This window comes from Cebidichthys violaceus, unplaced genomic scaffold (assembly GCF_023349555.1).
Source record: "Cebidichthys violaceus isolate CVI_PGR_0920_01 unplaced genomic scaffold, fCebVio1.0.p SCAF_26, whole genome shotgun sequence".
NCBI lineage: Eukaryota > Metazoa > Chordata > Actinopteri > Perciformes > Stichaeidae > Cebidichthys > Cebidichthys violaceus.
Window position 1 is genome coordinate 6,089,834 of NW_027176439.1, and position 16,552 is coordinate 6,106,385.

Below are 16,552 nucleotides of genomic sequence, written 5' to 3' on the forward strand. Positions count from 1 at the left end.
TAATTACTTATCCAGCCACTATATTGCAGGCTCAGATGCTCAACAATGGCAAATTATATATATATATATATATATATATATATATATATGTATATAAATCATAGTGGGGGATTGCTCAAAGGTCTCTCACCCATAACTTGATGTTACACCTGGTGTATTCACAAGCTCTTCAATCATGCATTACTACAGGTCCTAAACTGTTGGTGTTGATGTGTTAAGGCCGTGTTTTTCAACCTTTCCTGAGCACGTTTTACAATATCAGTGGTGATTTGTTTTAATAATAGTGCTAGTGTACCTGACTGCTACACAAACACAATTGAAACTGAATTCATATGAGCAGCTGGAAATTAAAATGTGATTAAATGTTCTTATCTGTAATTCAATGACGGGTTCAGAACACAACACAATAATGAAGAGTAGCTTAGTAAAATCACGTTGTTTATTGACTTTGTATTACTGTCATTGTAAAATGTAACCAAGCAATAACAAAAACACAAAAAGCAATCAAAGGCCTTATGTCACAGCAGCCATACTAGACGTTACAGTACTGTATGTACTGTATGTACTGTATGTATCGCTACACTCTGTTTGCAGACTTGAACTCAGTGCAGTGGGCGGATTCAAAGGTAAACTGTATGTATGTTATGAGAAGGAACTACTCAATACATGTGTTGCAGTTTTATGTCTATTATATCTTAACAAACAGGCAATACTTGGACCATATTTCCAGTGCCACAGACCACACTGGCATCTTATTATCTGGCTTCTGAAAATGAGCTGGTTCAAAAGGCCCAATAAGCATTTCTTAAATTACAGGTAAATTAAATCATTAATGAAGTGTTTCCCTCGTCAACGGAAAATTATTATGTCTAATATTTCTCCTTTTATACTTCAGTTTTTGATCACAGAACTGATTTAAACAAGTAGATAACATGACGGGTGTAAAAGCAAAACAAGAAACCTGTCGATCATTTGGGGAGCGACGGACGAGGCAATGCTTCAAACAACGATGTGACGGCAACATGACGCCTCAATCAAAACGAAACCATATCATAATGAAGAAGACTGGAACCCACTCTTAGTAATTATGATACGCTTTAGAATGATGCTGTCTGCTTATTTTGTTTGACTGAACAAAAAAGCAGTCAAATTAAAAAGTGCACTTTTCTAGAGAGTTGAATGCATCTCTGTATATTTTAGTCGCTGTGTCACTTCCACTTCTCATGAGTCCTGAATGTTATTCTAATCCTGTGCACCTGGTTTGTATTGCCACGCTGCCAGGTAAGTTCACCTGCAGGCTTACTACGTCGTGAATCTCTTGGATTTCTATTTGGGTCTGACAAACTTACAAAACTGGTGTTAAGTATTGTTGTAGAGGCAGATAAAGGACTGTGTGTATTCCAAGCTTAACACAATGTCTTACGTAGAACATTTAAATAGGATGTACAGTAGAACGACAGTCTTTATCTTCATCATGCCACACAGTGGCTCAGAGGTTAGACTGGCACCCCCAGTAAGTCCTTCCTGGCTGGTCAGACGGACTACGGCTCCAGATGGCCTGTAGGTGTAAATGTGTGACTCCTGTGATAGCCTGATACACTTCATCTCCCCCAGTGCATGCTGGGATAGGTTCCAGCCCTGAAGAGGATAAGCAGATACAGAAAATAGATGGGATTGTTTTTTTGTAATATGTACAATCTAGGAATATTGGCTCAGTCAACTTACACTCAATGTAAGTTATTACAAGTAAGTGAACGAGCCAAACATCAAAAGTACAAATGTCAGTTCTTAATCTGGCGTAAGCGACTGAGGTTGATCTTGCTGCTCAGGCTCTGTGTCTGTTTCTGCCTCATTCTGCTCAGCGTCCTGCTCTGGCTGCTGCTGTTGTTGTTGTTGTTGAGGAGCCTGCTGGATGAGGCCCCCGTCCTGTGCAGTGTTGTAGGAGCCACAGCTGCTGCACTTCATCCCCAGCACGTGGAAAGGCACCGTGCAGTGGGCTTGGCAGTCGTTACATATAATCTATAATGAGGAAAAACAAAAGTAATGGATTACATAAAAAGATATCCAATCACAACATTTACAAAGTCACATCTCTATTGAAGTGAATGAATGTCATATCAGTAATTCCACACTTCTTTTGACTAAATTGAAATAATACATGTTGATTTGACTGAGTAGTACTGAGGTCTTACTTTGACGGTTGCACCCTGGTACTCAGTGGGCATCGGTGACTGGGAAATCTCTTCGTCTATCTGATCCCAGTGGTCCTCCATCTTCCAGGCAGAGTGCATACACAGGGGACAGCGATACGCTCTTAAGACGAATGAGAGAAAAATAAAAAATGACATTTAGAAATAATACTCAAATGTTCAGTGGTGGAAACCGACTTTGTATTTAAGTTTAAGACATGAAAACCAATGACTGATGCAGGACTCAACTGTTCGAGCGATGCGTGAAATGTTTATGCCAAATAAATAAGACCTTAACATGGACCAAAGCCGTGTTTTACTCAACTATTGAATAACCAGGAAATGTTAGACATACCCTGTTCTGACCATGTCATCAAAGCAGGTCCTGCAGAGAAAGTAAACAAACACGTTAATAATTAATAAACAGCTACAAATAACAACACATCCTGATCTGTGATTACTAAATATAACAAAATATATATATATTTATCGATGATATGGGGCTAGAAAATATTATATTTCGATTTATTAGTCTACATCATCTACAACATTTTATTATTTTTTCAATTACCTTTGTAATTTAATCATATTTATTTGTGTTTTACAGATACTATGATTTATTTTAAAATGTAGTTTATAGAGTAATAAATCTATCTGGCCAATGTCATTCATTTATGTATTTATTTTTTTTCTGCAGTGCAATGAAAATTAGGATCTATACAAACCAAAAATGCACAATTCAATCCGACAATACTGAGCTAATAGTGTCTAGAGAATAATGAGTCATACTTGTGTAAAAGATGGCCGCACGGAAGCACGTGAGCTCCAATTCTGGACGTGTGAATATCCTGAACATACAAGAGGAAATCATGTAAAATCCTAGAGAACGGAACGCAACGCATAAACAAGCCAACAAGTCATCGAATGTGTGATCCCTTACCTCCATACACACTGGGCAGTTCTGCCTCGAAACATTTTCAACACACTGAAACATAAAAGATGATTGTAAGTAACAGCAGTGAGGACACTCAGTGTGTGTGTGTGTGTGTGTGTGTGTGTGTGGTTCAGAAACAGGTGCAGGCTAATAATCACCTTGTGGTTTCCCCGCAGATCCTGGACTAAACACAGATTGCACTTCTCACAGTGGAAGTACTTGTCCCTGGGCCCAATCCTGTAGGGGTCCAAACACAACGTCACAGACACAGACGACTGGGGGACATTCTGTATTTGTATTTGTTTTCATCTTGAGACATTTGTACTTTTACTCCCCAAACACCCAGATCACTGTTAGTGTCTTCTATTTAGGCTATAATCATACAAAAACATAGGTAAAAAAACAGAGTGAATAGTGTTTATGATGTATGACCTCTACTAGTGCTCACCTGCATATTCCACAGGGTTGACAGTGGTACTGCTTCTTATCCTTATCGAACAAGTGGCAAATGTCACAGTAATACTCCCCGAACTGTGCATGACACTGCTGGCAAGTCTGCTGGGCCTACAAGAGAGACACCTTTAATTTGTACCGTTCTTTTAACCACTGCATGCACAAAAACAACATAAAAACCAAACGGGAAACAAGGGACATTTGACCCCACGTAGTGCTCCAGCAGCTTGTTCTTTACCTGCTGCACTGTCTGACACTCGGAGCACTGCACCTCTCTCACTTTGAATCTATCCATCTGGTGGTTCTCCTCTGCATCATGGCACAGCCGACACACGTACAGTTTACCGCAGCAAGGCGCCTGCAGTGCACAGAAACGTGCGTGAAATAGTCACGTCACAGCTCGACAATAACATGCATCTGCTGCAACACAACTGGACGTGAATAGAGAGCTAAAGTTATTATTTTCAATGCATGAATGTAATAAATGAACACATGACTAAGTAATGACATCATGTTACTCACTAAACTCTAAAGCTCTCACCACTTCCATAACATCAACGTGTAATAAAGGTATGAGACACTAACTAACATGTCATAACCGTTCAGATGCTGTGTTACAACACCAGCTAGTGTTTTAGTAACCACGTTAACTAGCGTTAGTAGGTTAGCTATGCTAGCTGTGAGTGCTTATACTGAGTTAAACAGCAGCACTATTCGTTGTAGCAGAGTCACAGTGAGACATGCTCAACATTCACGTGCCTCCATCATACATAGTATAAATATATACGATACATTTCAGAAAGTTAACTCACTTTCAATAAGCAGCTGCGTACATAATGCTCGCAACCAGCAGGGGAAGCCATGTTTCTTCTTCTTCTTCTTCTTCTTCTTCTTCTAGTGCGATGGCGAGAGACTGGCCTTTTCTTCTTCTTCTTCTTTTTCTTCTTCTTTATTGAGACAGAGCAGTGCTGCCCTCCTCCGTTTGAGAATCATATGCGTGGATTTTTATCACATGCATTCTGTCCCTATGATTTGCTAAAACCGTTATATTAACGTTACGTCCAGTTGAACCTTTATACATTTTTTAGTAGTAAGGATCATTTCATTTTTATGCTTTTTGTTTTTTACATTTGCGCTAATATTGAGTTCCTACATCTTTGATGCACCACCGTAATCAATGTTTTACACTCTTTTTCGCCTAATATGACCTCCATCAAGAATCACAGGAGTCTCTTGATATGGAGTGGTCTTTCTGATGTTTACGACGGCGCCGCTGGTGTAGTGGTATCATGCAAGATTCCCATTCTTGCGACCCGGGTTCGATTCCCGGGCGGCGCACGGCTTTTGCTTTGGTAGCTAATAAAACAGAAATAAATTGCTAAAATGTCGCACCAGTAGTTAATGAAGTGAAGCAAATACCAAGTTCTAGTCAACTACAGTACACGGTACATTACTGTGTAACTTGCTGGGTTAACATGCGTTTCACAGATGTTTACAGTTTTTCTTTAACGATTTTTTTTTTTGCATCATGGCTGATTAAACTATGACCGATAACGAGGGGAAGTATTCTACGCTGTTACGCAAAGCTGCAAAACTCGCTGTGTTTTGCAGCCATTAGAATATAGAGGCTCATCTGTGAGTGAGTGGGAGAAAGAGCGCTTGATTTTGGCTTCATTTCAGCGCGCAGGTTGACGCTGCTGACGCCGCTCCTCCGCCATCTTCAACTTCCTATTGTTTGCATCAGACTGAGGCTGTCTGCGGTGTGTGCGCGAGAGCAGAATCGGCCCACCGATTTATCATTAAATAGTAGATTAATAGCCTTTTACGTTCACGGTCGTTCAAGTTCAGCACAAACCATTTGTATGTCATTGGATTAAAGGAGCTCTCAGGACGCGACCACTAAACCTTGATGATGGAGGACGATCAACCCAGAACCTTGTGAGTAACAGCGGCGCCGTCTATGTCCTGGAGAGGGAAGGCTCGGTGTAACTACTGTCCGAAATGTTTCCACGTTGTTGTTTCAATTAAACACTGTGAAACCCTCTCATTGTGTCTCAAATTAACATTTAATTCGCGATATCTGCGCATGGGGGGAAACAGTAACGTTTGTAAATACAGTACACATGTTGGATTTTTGATTTTTAGCGTGAAGTTCTGTTTGATTTACTCGTATAAATAGACGGAACCTGAAAATGAAACTGAATGGCTGGCTAGCTAATGCTAGTTATCATTAGCCAAAGATCCCAAACGCAGCTAGCCAGTCGCTTCTGTTAAAATGCACGCGTGTATAACCTATGAGTATACTTAATCACTACAATATCCGTGTTTTATTAGCAACAGACAGGCGTTAGCCAGACCCTCGCAGAGTGGATGTAATTTTAGTGCCGTCTTGTTGCCAACCCAGCTAGCATGAGGCCCTCATGAACCTGCTAGCTTTAGCTAGCTGGGAGACGAGCCACGTCAACGCTCGGAGAGAGACGGCCCGGGACAGCTCGTGTTAGACCGGCCACACTCGAGTTATCTGCGTGGGGCTGAGACCATCCTCAATAATATTTAGTCCACCATCATTGGTTTTATGTTAATTTAAGGAATTGTTGTGGGTTGTAGCTAGCCCGGTTAACTAGCCTTTGTTTGCTTGCTACTTCCTGTTTGACAAAGACTCAATTTCCCCCCCACCCCTCCTCTCTCTCTCCTTGTTTGCAGGTATGTGGGGAATCTGTCCAGGGATGTCACCGAGCCCCTCATCCTGCAGGTCTTCACACAGATAGGACCCTGCAAGAGCTGTAAAATGATAGTGGATGTGAGTGTTCTCCTCTCTGGTGTATATTGTTTTACTCTTACGTTCAGCAGTGGCCTGAGAGCTGCTGCTGCTGCTGCTGCTGCTGCTTGTGAAAGTCTCAATCTACACATGTGCATGAAATAGATTTTGTTCTCCCGGTCTTTTACATCAGGCCTGACGCTCCAGACTACAGCGGGTGGCTCTTGTCATCTGCAGTGATTTTAAATTGTCCCCCTTTGCTGTGGATTTAACACCAGTCTTGTTCTCCCATTGACAGACGGCTGGAAATGATCCGTACTGCTTTGTGGAGTTCTATGACCACAGGCATGCCGCCGCCTCATTGGCAGCCATGAATGGAAGGAAAATAATGGGTAAGGTAAGCTATCGTGTCTACAGGGTGAGTGGGGACGGGCGGTCTTCGGTTATGGGCATTTTCGGTTGAGTGCCTTCTAAGTAAAAAAAAACTACTAGTTGACGTCTAGCGTTTATATTCCATTAATTCGTTTGATTAGATACTTAAAGTTTCCAGCTGGAGGTTAGATTACTTGTCTTACTGTTAAAGGGAAGCTGTCACTACATTCAGACAGCTATCTCTACAGGATCTCTTAAAACATGACGCTGTGGCGTTAGGTCATGAGGGTTTTTATCATCGTGTGGCTTGAGTGTTTTAAGCAAAGTAAGGTTTGGCAAAAAAAAGTAATAGATTCAGGGATCTACTAAACGAGCCAGTGCTGTTCAATCAAAGTCTTCAAGACCATGTGAGCTGCATTGGACAGATAGCAAAACAAGAAGTGTGGGAGGAGCTGGATGATGTCAGGTTATCTAGAACAATAGAGCAAACCATTAAAATCACACTTTTAATTCAAATGTTGGCACTGTGCTGCGTTATTCCCCAGGATAACAAACGTCACCCCTGATCCTCTGAAGGGTGGTGTTGTTTTAGACAGTGTGGTGCTCTGTAGACTCACAACAGCACTGCTCTGTTCACTTAAACTAACATTACATTTTCTGTTTCTTTAGAATTATTAAGACTAATCAAAACAATAACCGTTAGATGAATGGATTAGGTGCAGACCTACAGGGCTGAAGTGAGATGCGCGTCATTGACGGCAGAAGACATGTGTAACTTTCACTAATATCTGCATTTGTTGCTGTTGACTTATGCCTCTCGTTGTGGTGTTTAAACATTAAGTCAACACTTTGTATCATATCGTGGTCGTTTTTTGATTTGCTAAGAATTCTAGAATCTTTGTTGTAGTTTGAAGATTTGAGACGAGACTCATTTTCTTGTCTCTAGAAATACACGAGACAGAAGTCTCACTAAACTAAATTAAAACTAGTATATTTTAAATAACTCGAAGGCAGCGTTTGAATCCGGTACTCTTCTAGTGGAGGTCTCCAGGTTTTGATGTACGTGATGTAAACATACCCCACCTGGCCTGTTCTTTCTCTGCCCCAATCCACAGGAGGTCAAAGTCAACTGGGCCACGACGCCGACCAGCCAGAAAAAAGACACAAGTAGTAAGTACATGTGCTACTCACTGGGGACAGTACTACTGCATGTGCACATCTACACAGAAATACACCTTGTTGCTGGAATGTGGTCTTTTGTCCTCAGCCTGTTGACTAACAGTGACTATGATGAGCAGGAAGTCACAGTGTTGAACTAGACTGTGTATTGTAACATAGTCCATGTCCCCCCCGTCCCCCCCATAGATCACTTTCACGTCTTCGTTGGAGACCTCAGCCCAGAAATAACTACAGAAGACGTCAAAGCTGCCTTCGGTCCGTTCGGCAGGATATCGTAAGTATCAGGATCTACTGACAGAGATGATTGAATCAACTTAACGGAAGAGAATGAACAGGAAGTGGTGTTGTTCTCTGTTCCTCATACTGTAACAAGTAAGACAGACATAGAGGGTGGGGACACTTCAAGGCTAGACCATTATTGTTTTGAGTTGCGTGGAGCTTCGTGCTGCGCTCCACGTTTCTAATGCTGCTGGTGTGTTTGTCCACAGAGATGCTCGTGTTGTGAAAGATATGGCTACAGGGAAATCTAAAGGCTACGGCTTTGTGTCTTTCTTCAACAAATGGGTCAGTACGGAGATGTCGCTCGCCGAGTTATCGAGCCTTACTGCAACGTCACACTTCAATGCATTCACGAGTCCCTTTCCCCGATCCAGGACGCAGAGAACGCCATCCAGCAGATGGGCGGTCAGTGGTTAGGAGGCAGACAGATTCGAACTAACTGGGCCACAAGAAAGCCCCCCGCCCCAAAGACCACCTATGAAAGTGCGTAGTCGTGATGAACGTGCACCGTTCTCTTGTTGTCACGGGACGTTGGGTTAACAGTAGAAGTGTCTCTTGTCTCTTGTCTCCTCTGGCAGGTAACTCCAAGCACCTATCCTTTGATGAAGTAGTGAGTCAGTCCAGCCCCAGTAACTGCACTGTGTACTGCGGAGGAGTCAGCACAGGACTGACAGGTAATGAGTACTATTAGAAGTACCAATACTACCATCAGTGTATGATGACAGTGGTAGTACCGGGTAGATGAAATCAGTAAGATGTTCATACTGACGAATGCCAGTGAGCAGCGCTTTAGAGTGAGGCTGTTCTCACTTCATCTTTTATTTCATTTCATTATTCAACACTCTTCCATTTGATCCCACTAAGTTTAATCTGTGTCACCACAGCTTCCACCCACAGCTGCTTCTGACGTCTGTGACTGAAGCTCAGTAGTTAGTGTTCCTGTGATTTAATCCACAGCCTCTAATCGATAGGATCGATACAGTCGGTGCATGCATCCTACGTCGCTCTCAGCCGGTCAATCTTAAGGCTCGCTCACAGAAGCTGTGTTTAGAATCCAGAGGTTTGAGATGCAGCCACAGAGTGAACTGTGTTCATCTTCAGCAAAGACGTGTCTCCACAATGTACCAGTACTTCTCTTCAGAGAGTTGTGTTGCATTTAGACATAAACTATAACAAGCTGGCAACGCAGACTTGACAGCAGGACTTATTTATCAGGGATTTTAGTCTCTTCAGGGGAATTGTTGATAAAGTACTGCCTGTGTCAGCTAAAAGTTTGTCAAATAATAAATAGGTTTATTCTGCTCAGAGGGGTAACCCTGTTGTTTCATCAGCAGCGTTGTGACCGGCCTATGAATTTAATTTACTCGTACCGAAGGATGTCAGAATGCACCGTTTCTAAAGCGGCAGAAGATCATTCCACGTAGAAGTTAAGTCTAACGTTCCTGTTCTGTTTGTCCCTTCAGAGCAACTGATGAGACAGACCTTCTCTCCCTTTGGACAAATCATGGAGATCAGAGTTTTCCCAGACAAAGGCTATTCGTTTGTGAGGTATGTGGACATTTCATATTTACAGGCTCTTGCTCCTGGTCCTCAGCGGACTCTTATTCTAGTGTTTAATGGAGGACTGCTGCTGTGGACTTATTTTACCACGAGGATGGAGGCGAAGCATGCCGTGATTATTCATCCTGTTTCCAAAGGTCAATATCTTTGCTTATCATTGCTCAGTACACATCTCTAATATCAGCGTGTTCTCTCTCGCTCTCTCGCTCTCTCTCGCTCTCTCTCCCCCCCCCCCCCCCCCCCCTTTTTCTGTCCAGGTTTAACTCCCATGAGTCAGCAGCCCATGCCATTGTGTCAGTGAATGGCACCTCAATAGAGGGCCATATAGTCAAATGCTACTGGGGTAAAGAGACTCCGGACATGATGAACCCGATGCAGCAGATGCCTCTGCCCCAGGTAAGGACACTCACACATACTGTGTGAAGAAAGACACCAGTCTCTGTCCTAGTAGAAGCTCACAGGACGACATCCTGAGTCTGTGTCGCCGATAAAACCCGGGACATGATCACAAGGAAGGTGAAGCATGAAGCAGGCTGTCATTATTCAAGTGCATGAAACATAAAACTTGTGTGTATTTCCCGTTTTATTGAACCGGTGTTTTTAAAAAGTCCTCATTGGACCACATAGGGACCTAGTGTCCAGTCACTTACTTTTATGTTATGTAGTTAGATTGTGAGTTAACAGAAGAGAACCTGCTGTCAGGCTCCCTGATCTCAATCTACTCGTGTCACCAAACACAGAGGCCGTGTGGTGAGTCGGCTTCTCTGTGGTTTGCGGTGGAGTTTTCTTAAACCAGACTTGTTGTGCTCTGCAGCAGAACAAGATGAGCTTCCCTGCGGCGGCCCAGCCCTACGGCCAGTGGGGCCAGTGGTACGGCAACGGGCCCCAGATCAGCCAGTATGTCCCCAACGGGTGGCAGGTCCCCACCTACGGTGTCTACGGCCAGGCCTGGAACCAGCAGGGCTTCAAGTAAGTAGCACGGCGTGCACAGGGCTCCCCTTCACCGCCGCCTCCTACTCCAGCGCCACCAGAGTCCCCCTTCAAGACCGGGGCAGCGAGAGCCGCCTCTGGCCACAGGAGGGAGCCGTGACCTCCCTCCGATCGAAAACCCACATCCTGTCTCTTCCCCCCCACCATCTCATCTCTCGAGAGGATTGAGACACACACACACACACACACACACTTACACACAGAAAAGAATCTGAACTTTAATTTTGTTGTTAATCATGTTGCAGTCATACCGTCTCACAGCACACCCTAATAACTGAAGGCTTTTGTTCCCAAATGTTTCTTGAATTGTAGCGCGTAATAGTTCAAACTCTAGTCTGTCCCACAAAGGATTGTAAGAAAGCTGCCTTAAACGAGCTCAAAGCCTGTTTCTTGAATTTCGACACGTTTAAAGATAAGTGACTAAAGTGACTGAACACGATGAATGCTCGCAGCCCAGAACAAAGTCTCCCTCGCTGTCCACGGATGGTTTGACGTTGAAGAATTCATTTCCCTTTTTTTTTTTTTTGTACGACTGCCTCCTGTGTGTAAAGACTGTGTTCTTTAAGGCTGTTCAGTTGTTTTTGTTTGTCTACATTCATGTCATAGATTTTTTTCATTATTTTGCTTTTGATTTCATTGATCTATTTCTACATCCATCTGAGGATCTGTATATGAATGTCAGTAGGACATGTTGAATATCTTTTGTAGGTTGTTATCAAACGTTGTTTTTATTTAGACAGCCTATGTGCCGTGACATTTTGTGCACCGAAGAAAACGAAATAAAGGAGAGGCCATACGTTGTTGACAGTCTAAAGTTCTTGGCGCCCCGCTGTATGAATAGGCTCTGTGTGAGGGGATAGTGTGTCTGAGCGGACAGTAAATGCACAAATCCAGAAGCGGAGGCGAGTCCTCTGTTGACTTGAAATTTGCAGATGATACTTTCTGAATAAGCTGTTATCTCCACACTGAACATTAGATTTATCAGAGGAGCCATGAACGACTTAAAGTACTGTGTGTGTGTGTGTGTGTGTGTGTGTGTGTGTGTGTGTGTGTGTGTGTGTGTGTGTGTGTGTGTGTGTGTGTGTGTGTGTGTGTGTGTGTGTGTGTGTGTGTGTGTGTGTGTGTGTGTGTGTGTGTGTGTGTGTGTGTGTGTGTGTGTGTGCGTGTGTGCGTGTGTGTGTGAGGATTTACCTTTTTATACCTTGTGGCCAAACGTAGTGTTGCAATGAAAATGAGCCACGCTGTTGTTACCTACAGCTGGGGGTGGGTGGGGTAATAGGAATATTTAGCTCGCTGCGCTTAGCCTCTGTGCTCTCTGTCTGCTTGTCCACCCATATGTAATCAGTGAGTTACCTTTGGCTCCTCCTCCAGAGAACCCTCCGCTCTGTGTTCTTTTCTTTCCGTCTTTGTTTTGCTAGCTCGATCGGCGCCGGCCTGCCTCACCCTCACCACCTCTGATAACTCTGTTTGCCTTCTTGTTCTCATTCTAGTCTGTCCAGATTCTAGTAGCTCTAATATAAACCCTTTTGGCTCCCTTTCGCCTTGTCTCCTCTAACCTGCTGGCATTTTGTCTTTCTGTCCCCCCCACCCCCACCCCCCTTCTTTCTCTCTCTCTCTCTCTCTCTCTTTACCTCGTTTTTTGCAGTCACTTACCGGCCAGTGCTGGGTGGACTGGCATGAGCGCCATCAGTAACGGTGGGGTTATGGAGCCCACACAGGGATTGAATGGGAGTATGCTAGCCAACCAGCCCGGTATGGGAGCCGCAGGATACCCCACACACTGATAAGTGGGCAGGGTGGGAGATTTTTCAACCATCAGCCTCTTACTGGCTGTACGGTGCCCCGCGGGGCTGTGTAACACCGCCTCCATTCGTGGCAGGACTAAGACTTTTACTGGGATGTGGAACCTGATGGGAAGGTTGACGTCTGTAGGAGATGTAAATGGGATTTCATGGGGGGTGGGTGGGGTGGGTGGGGTGGGGTGGGGTAACAGGAGCCAGGGAGGAGCGATTTGACCCACACAGGTATTTACACCCTTTGTGGTAGGCGAGTCTGGCCATGGACCAGGGCTCTCACCATTTTTAAGTTAACTGTAAATGAGTATAAAACTGTAAAGGAGAAACTTTTGGAATTTTTTTTTTTTTTTTTCGGGTTTTACAAATTGCTTCCATTTTCGCATCTTTCCTCTCAGACAGCCACCGAGAGGTTTGTCTCTTCTTTTTGTTAAAGTCTGAGTTGTGCTAAGTTATGAACCTTAGTTATTATTTGAGGAATGGAAATCTGTTTAATTTGTTCTCATTTTCTCTTGGATTAAAATCAATTGCAGGGATTGTTGCCACTGCTGTTTCTCTGTAAGGGCAGATTAATATTGCACAGTTTTTTCCTCTCTTGTACTTGGGACAAATTTGACTTCAAGAGTGTTTTCCTTTTTGCATTCCATTTCTCCTCCATATCTTTCGGACAGCCTCAAATCTTTTTTCGCCACGTGTAAATATCCATGAATTCATTTGGAACAATGTAAGTAAAATGCTACTGTTAACTGTGGGTGCTTGCTTTTCTTTTTTGTTTTGATGACTTGACAGTTAACTCCAACATTGAACGTAGCGGAGCGGCACTATCCAACGTGACACTGGCTCAGTGCAACACACAATTCTTCCATGCAGGGATAAAGCGGCATTGCCATGCTGTGCAAACTTAAAATGTAACACAATTCAAATGTTAAAGGGTGAACATGTTTGACACTTACGATGGTTTTTAAATATCTATTGAAACGCCAGTGTTTTATATCAGAAAATCTGAGTGATTCAACCTTTACACTTGCTCTTCTTGCCATAGAGATGGGGAGGCCTACATTTGAACTGTTGCCTTATAGAGCTGGTTTCTTTTAGCTGACGAGATGCTCTTTTTAATTAGGCAGTGCCTACAGACGTGTTCAGACCCTTTTGTTCAGAAAGGCGTTACCCCTGAGAACTGATGACTCTGCTACTGTAATCAATGTTTTCTTGCTTTGTCCAATTAAAATGCTAATGCACATAAACCACACTGTGTGTTGTCCTTTCTCTGGTGTTCTCTGAAACATTCGTGAAGCTTTAATTCACAAACCACTTTGTTTGCAGATGAGTATATATTCTGTTTAAGTATAAGAGGTGTACATGTATATGTTCATGTTAATATTGTAACTTATTATGCAAAAATACACTTTTTATCACCTTTAGATTTTTGGAGATAAATCACAAATAAAGTGTAACTCCATTAAACACTATAGAGCTCAGCGTTTCAACATGTCTCCTCTTACAATGTTTAAGTTAAGTTACTTATATTATGATATACTGTTACCACTTCAAGTTTATAGACTTTAAAAAAAGTAATTTCTGTTCTTTCCATTCATTCCATAAGTCACTCTGACTATTATTACTAGAACTGTAGCAGGATGCCAGATCCCAATGTCACAAAAATGTGTCTTTTAGTGCGTCCTGAAAACCAGCTTCCCTTGTCGTGTGTTTTGTACTTTTAACTGTCAGTTGTGTTGCGTGTTAAGACGGAGCCAGAACACACTGGAGGAGCAGCTGGAGAACCACAGGAAGCAGCAGCAGAAGCGTCTCTCTCAACACTGCCTCCTGAGACCAGATCTGAGACGCTGTCTGAGTAGCATGTTGTTCAGAAAGCCTAAAAAGTTTCAGAATAGTGATGCAAACATGGAGGAAAGTGATATTCAATAAGCTCTGTTCCCCGTCTCATCAAAAAATTGTAGTTTATATTATAATTATGTAATATTATAGTATGTAAAATATTTTAGTTTATGCTCGAAAATTGCATACCCATACTAAAATGAGTGTATTTCTCTAACTACAAGGTGTATTTTAATAGTGTTGGTGTGATAATAAAGGTAACACTTGTGAGATGTGTTCAGATGTGTAATTATCAGTATACATGTTACTGGTTAAGAGTAAATTAAGATGGCACACAGTGTTTATGTGGGATTTTCCAGTTTGTATCTCTTCCAGGACCTTTCAGGGCGTATCATGGGTCCATTTGACCCAATGAACTTTCCGTAGACGCGTCAGAGCCTTCTCTGTTGAGACAACCCAACTTGACTTTGATTGACGGAATCGTTAGCCAATCAGAATTAAATAATCTAATCGAGCGTCAAATTTCTAAAATCCGATTTGCTGAGACGTATAACCCCGCCCCTTTAGCTAGCAGCACACGATGACCCGCGACCTGTCACTCAAACAGAGGACCGTCTACTGCGCACATACTCGGTAAACATGAACGGATTCATTCATCTTCTGCTGCAGAACATCTCAAAGTAAGGAGCTGCTTTATGATGTGATCGATAATGCGGATTGTGATGATGGCTTTGTTTTGTACGTGACTCTGTGACGCTGTGTCGTAGCGGGATGTGATGAATATGGCTGCGACCGCCAGGTTGCTACCGATCTCCTGAGCTAACGGGTGTTAGCATTGAATGAATGTTCAAAAAGTTATTGCCATTAATGTGGCGAGTGGGTCTGCCTAGGGGGCGCTATATGGATTGTGTTACTTGGTATTATATGTAGCTTTGTCACATGTTGTGTTTGGAGTTTGTACAAACAGCTGAGGTGACTCTGTAGAGCAGGAGCTGCAGTTTGAGCAGCTATGCTACATCGCTATATTCGTGACCGATGAGTGCACTTGTTTGGCTTTATGAGTGGGTGAATGTTTGGATGAAAACATACACACAACGCGTGTGGAACCCCCGGTGGGGGGCGCTCGGGTCCAGAAGGTCACAATTGCCTGAAAGATTAAAGCTCCTACCATGTCAGTGGAATTTAAACGTATTTATTCATGTCTCAAAATGACTTGACTTCATTCACGAGAGTCACATTATGTCCCACACAGACCTTCATACCTGTTCAGATACCTGTGCAATACAACCCATAAACTGCAGTTTCCCACTTGCCATAAAGTGTCCGTGTCACTGAAAGGCTATTTGCCGCAAAATGACTTGATTTCCTTCATGGGGGTAATATTTATAACCCACTCAGTCCTTCATACCTGTTGTCAGCTGCTCTTAACTATGAACAGAATGCCTTTAGTTAAAACAACCCGTCGTTGTTATATCCTGTGTATTTGCAGGGACAAATGTATCTTACGATGTAATCTCTGCTCGATCTTCACACGATCATGTGTGGCGTCCAGATTTAGACCCTCGTAATCTCATCACTACGTTACATTACAGTCATTTAGCAGACTATACACCGTAGGAGCTACGGGAGCAATTTCTGGGGTTAAGTGTCTCACTCAAGGACACATTGACATGAGACTAGTGGAGCAGGAGGCGGGGAATCGAACCTCTGACCTTCTGATCGAAAGACAGCCCTGCTCTCCAGCTTAGCCACGGTCACCCCAACAGTCACTGTTGCCATATTTCATGTAAGGTTTACATTCAAGCCAAATACTGAACTAGCTGTGACTTCACAGAGAGATCACCGTTTATTCTCGTCATGAAGTTTAATAACTGATGATCAGTTCAGTCCTCTTGGTCTCAGTGAGCTCTAAAGCACACTTGGTTGTTTCCTGGTTTCTTTGGGGCTGACTTGGAGACATCCTCATGACATAGATGAGACGCTGCCTCACATGTGATTGTGGGTTTGTGCCCCAGGTGGCGCCCTCGGTCCACGTTTGCCGCGTGGAGCAGGTGGATGTCTTTGCTGCGGTTCAGCACGGTGTCACTCAGCCCATCAGTCAGGATGTCAACGTGTTCAATGTCACACGTCTGACACATGGAGGTGCGTCTGTGACAGAACTGTCCACGCTTGTTAACTGTCTTCTAGTCGGTGTCACCTTTGATAAACC

General features: G+C 43.2%; 2 protein-coding genes and 1 non-coding gene across 4 annotated transcripts; 2 read left to right on the forward strand and 1 right to left on the reverse strand.

Moving 5' to 3' along the window:
• Nucleotides 1–421: 421 nt before the first annotated feature.
• rchy1 (ring finger and CHY zinc finger domain containing 1) lies at nucleotides 422–4,515 on the reverse strand. 2 transcript variants are annotated; one of them, XR_011103780.1, is made up of 10 exons: nucleotides 4,389–4,515; nucleotides 3,815–3,934; nucleotides 3,572–3,687; nucleotides 3,282–3,360; nucleotides 3,130–3,174; nucleotides 2,979–3,037; nucleotides 2,545–2,574; nucleotides 2,193–2,313; nucleotides 1,726–2,019; nucleotides 422–1,638 (listed from the first exon to the last, which is right to left on the reverse strand). XR_011103780.1 is itself a non-coding variant. In XM_068721087.1 (9 exons), exons 1-9 carry the CDS (start codon nucleotides 4,437–4,439, stop codon nucleotides 1,789–1,791), a joined length of 852 nt encoding a protein of 283 aa, XP_068577188.1. In that variant the 5' UTR covers nucleotides 4,440–4,515; the 3' UTR covers nucleotides 422–1,788. The 2 variants fall into 2 exon arrangements, 1 of the variants encoding a protein (XP_068577188.1); XM_068721087.1 differs by having other exon boundaries at nucleotides 422–2,019.
• Nucleotides 4,516–4,843: 328 nt separating this feature from the next.
• trnag-ccc (transfer RNA glycine (anticodon CCC)) lies at nucleotides 4,844–4,914 on the forward strand. Its single transcript has one exon. It is a non-coding gene; the product is annotated as a tRNA-Gly (tRNA).
• Nucleotides 4,915–5,293: 379 nt separating this feature from the next.
• Nucleotides 5,294–13,756, forward strand: LOC137879825 (cytotoxic granule associated RNA binding protein TIA1-like). The gene is made up of 12 exons (XM_068720737.1): nucleotides 5,294–5,514; nucleotides 6,280–6,376; nucleotides 6,633–6,731; nucleotides 7,822–7,876; nucleotides 8,072–8,159; nucleotides 8,374–8,449; nucleotides 8,539–8,647; nucleotides 8,743–8,838; nucleotides 9,628–9,712; nucleotides 9,982–10,120; nucleotides 10,539–10,693; nucleotides 12,360–13,756. The coding sequence occupies exons 1-12, from the start codon at nucleotides 5,486–5,488 to the stop codon at nucleotides 12,496–12,498; spliced, it is 1,167 nt and encodes a 388-aa protein (XP_068576838.1). The 5' UTR covers nucleotides 5,294–5,485; the 3' UTR covers nucleotides 12,499–13,756.
• The last annotated feature ends 2,796 nt before the right edge of the window (nucleotides 13,757–16,552 follow it).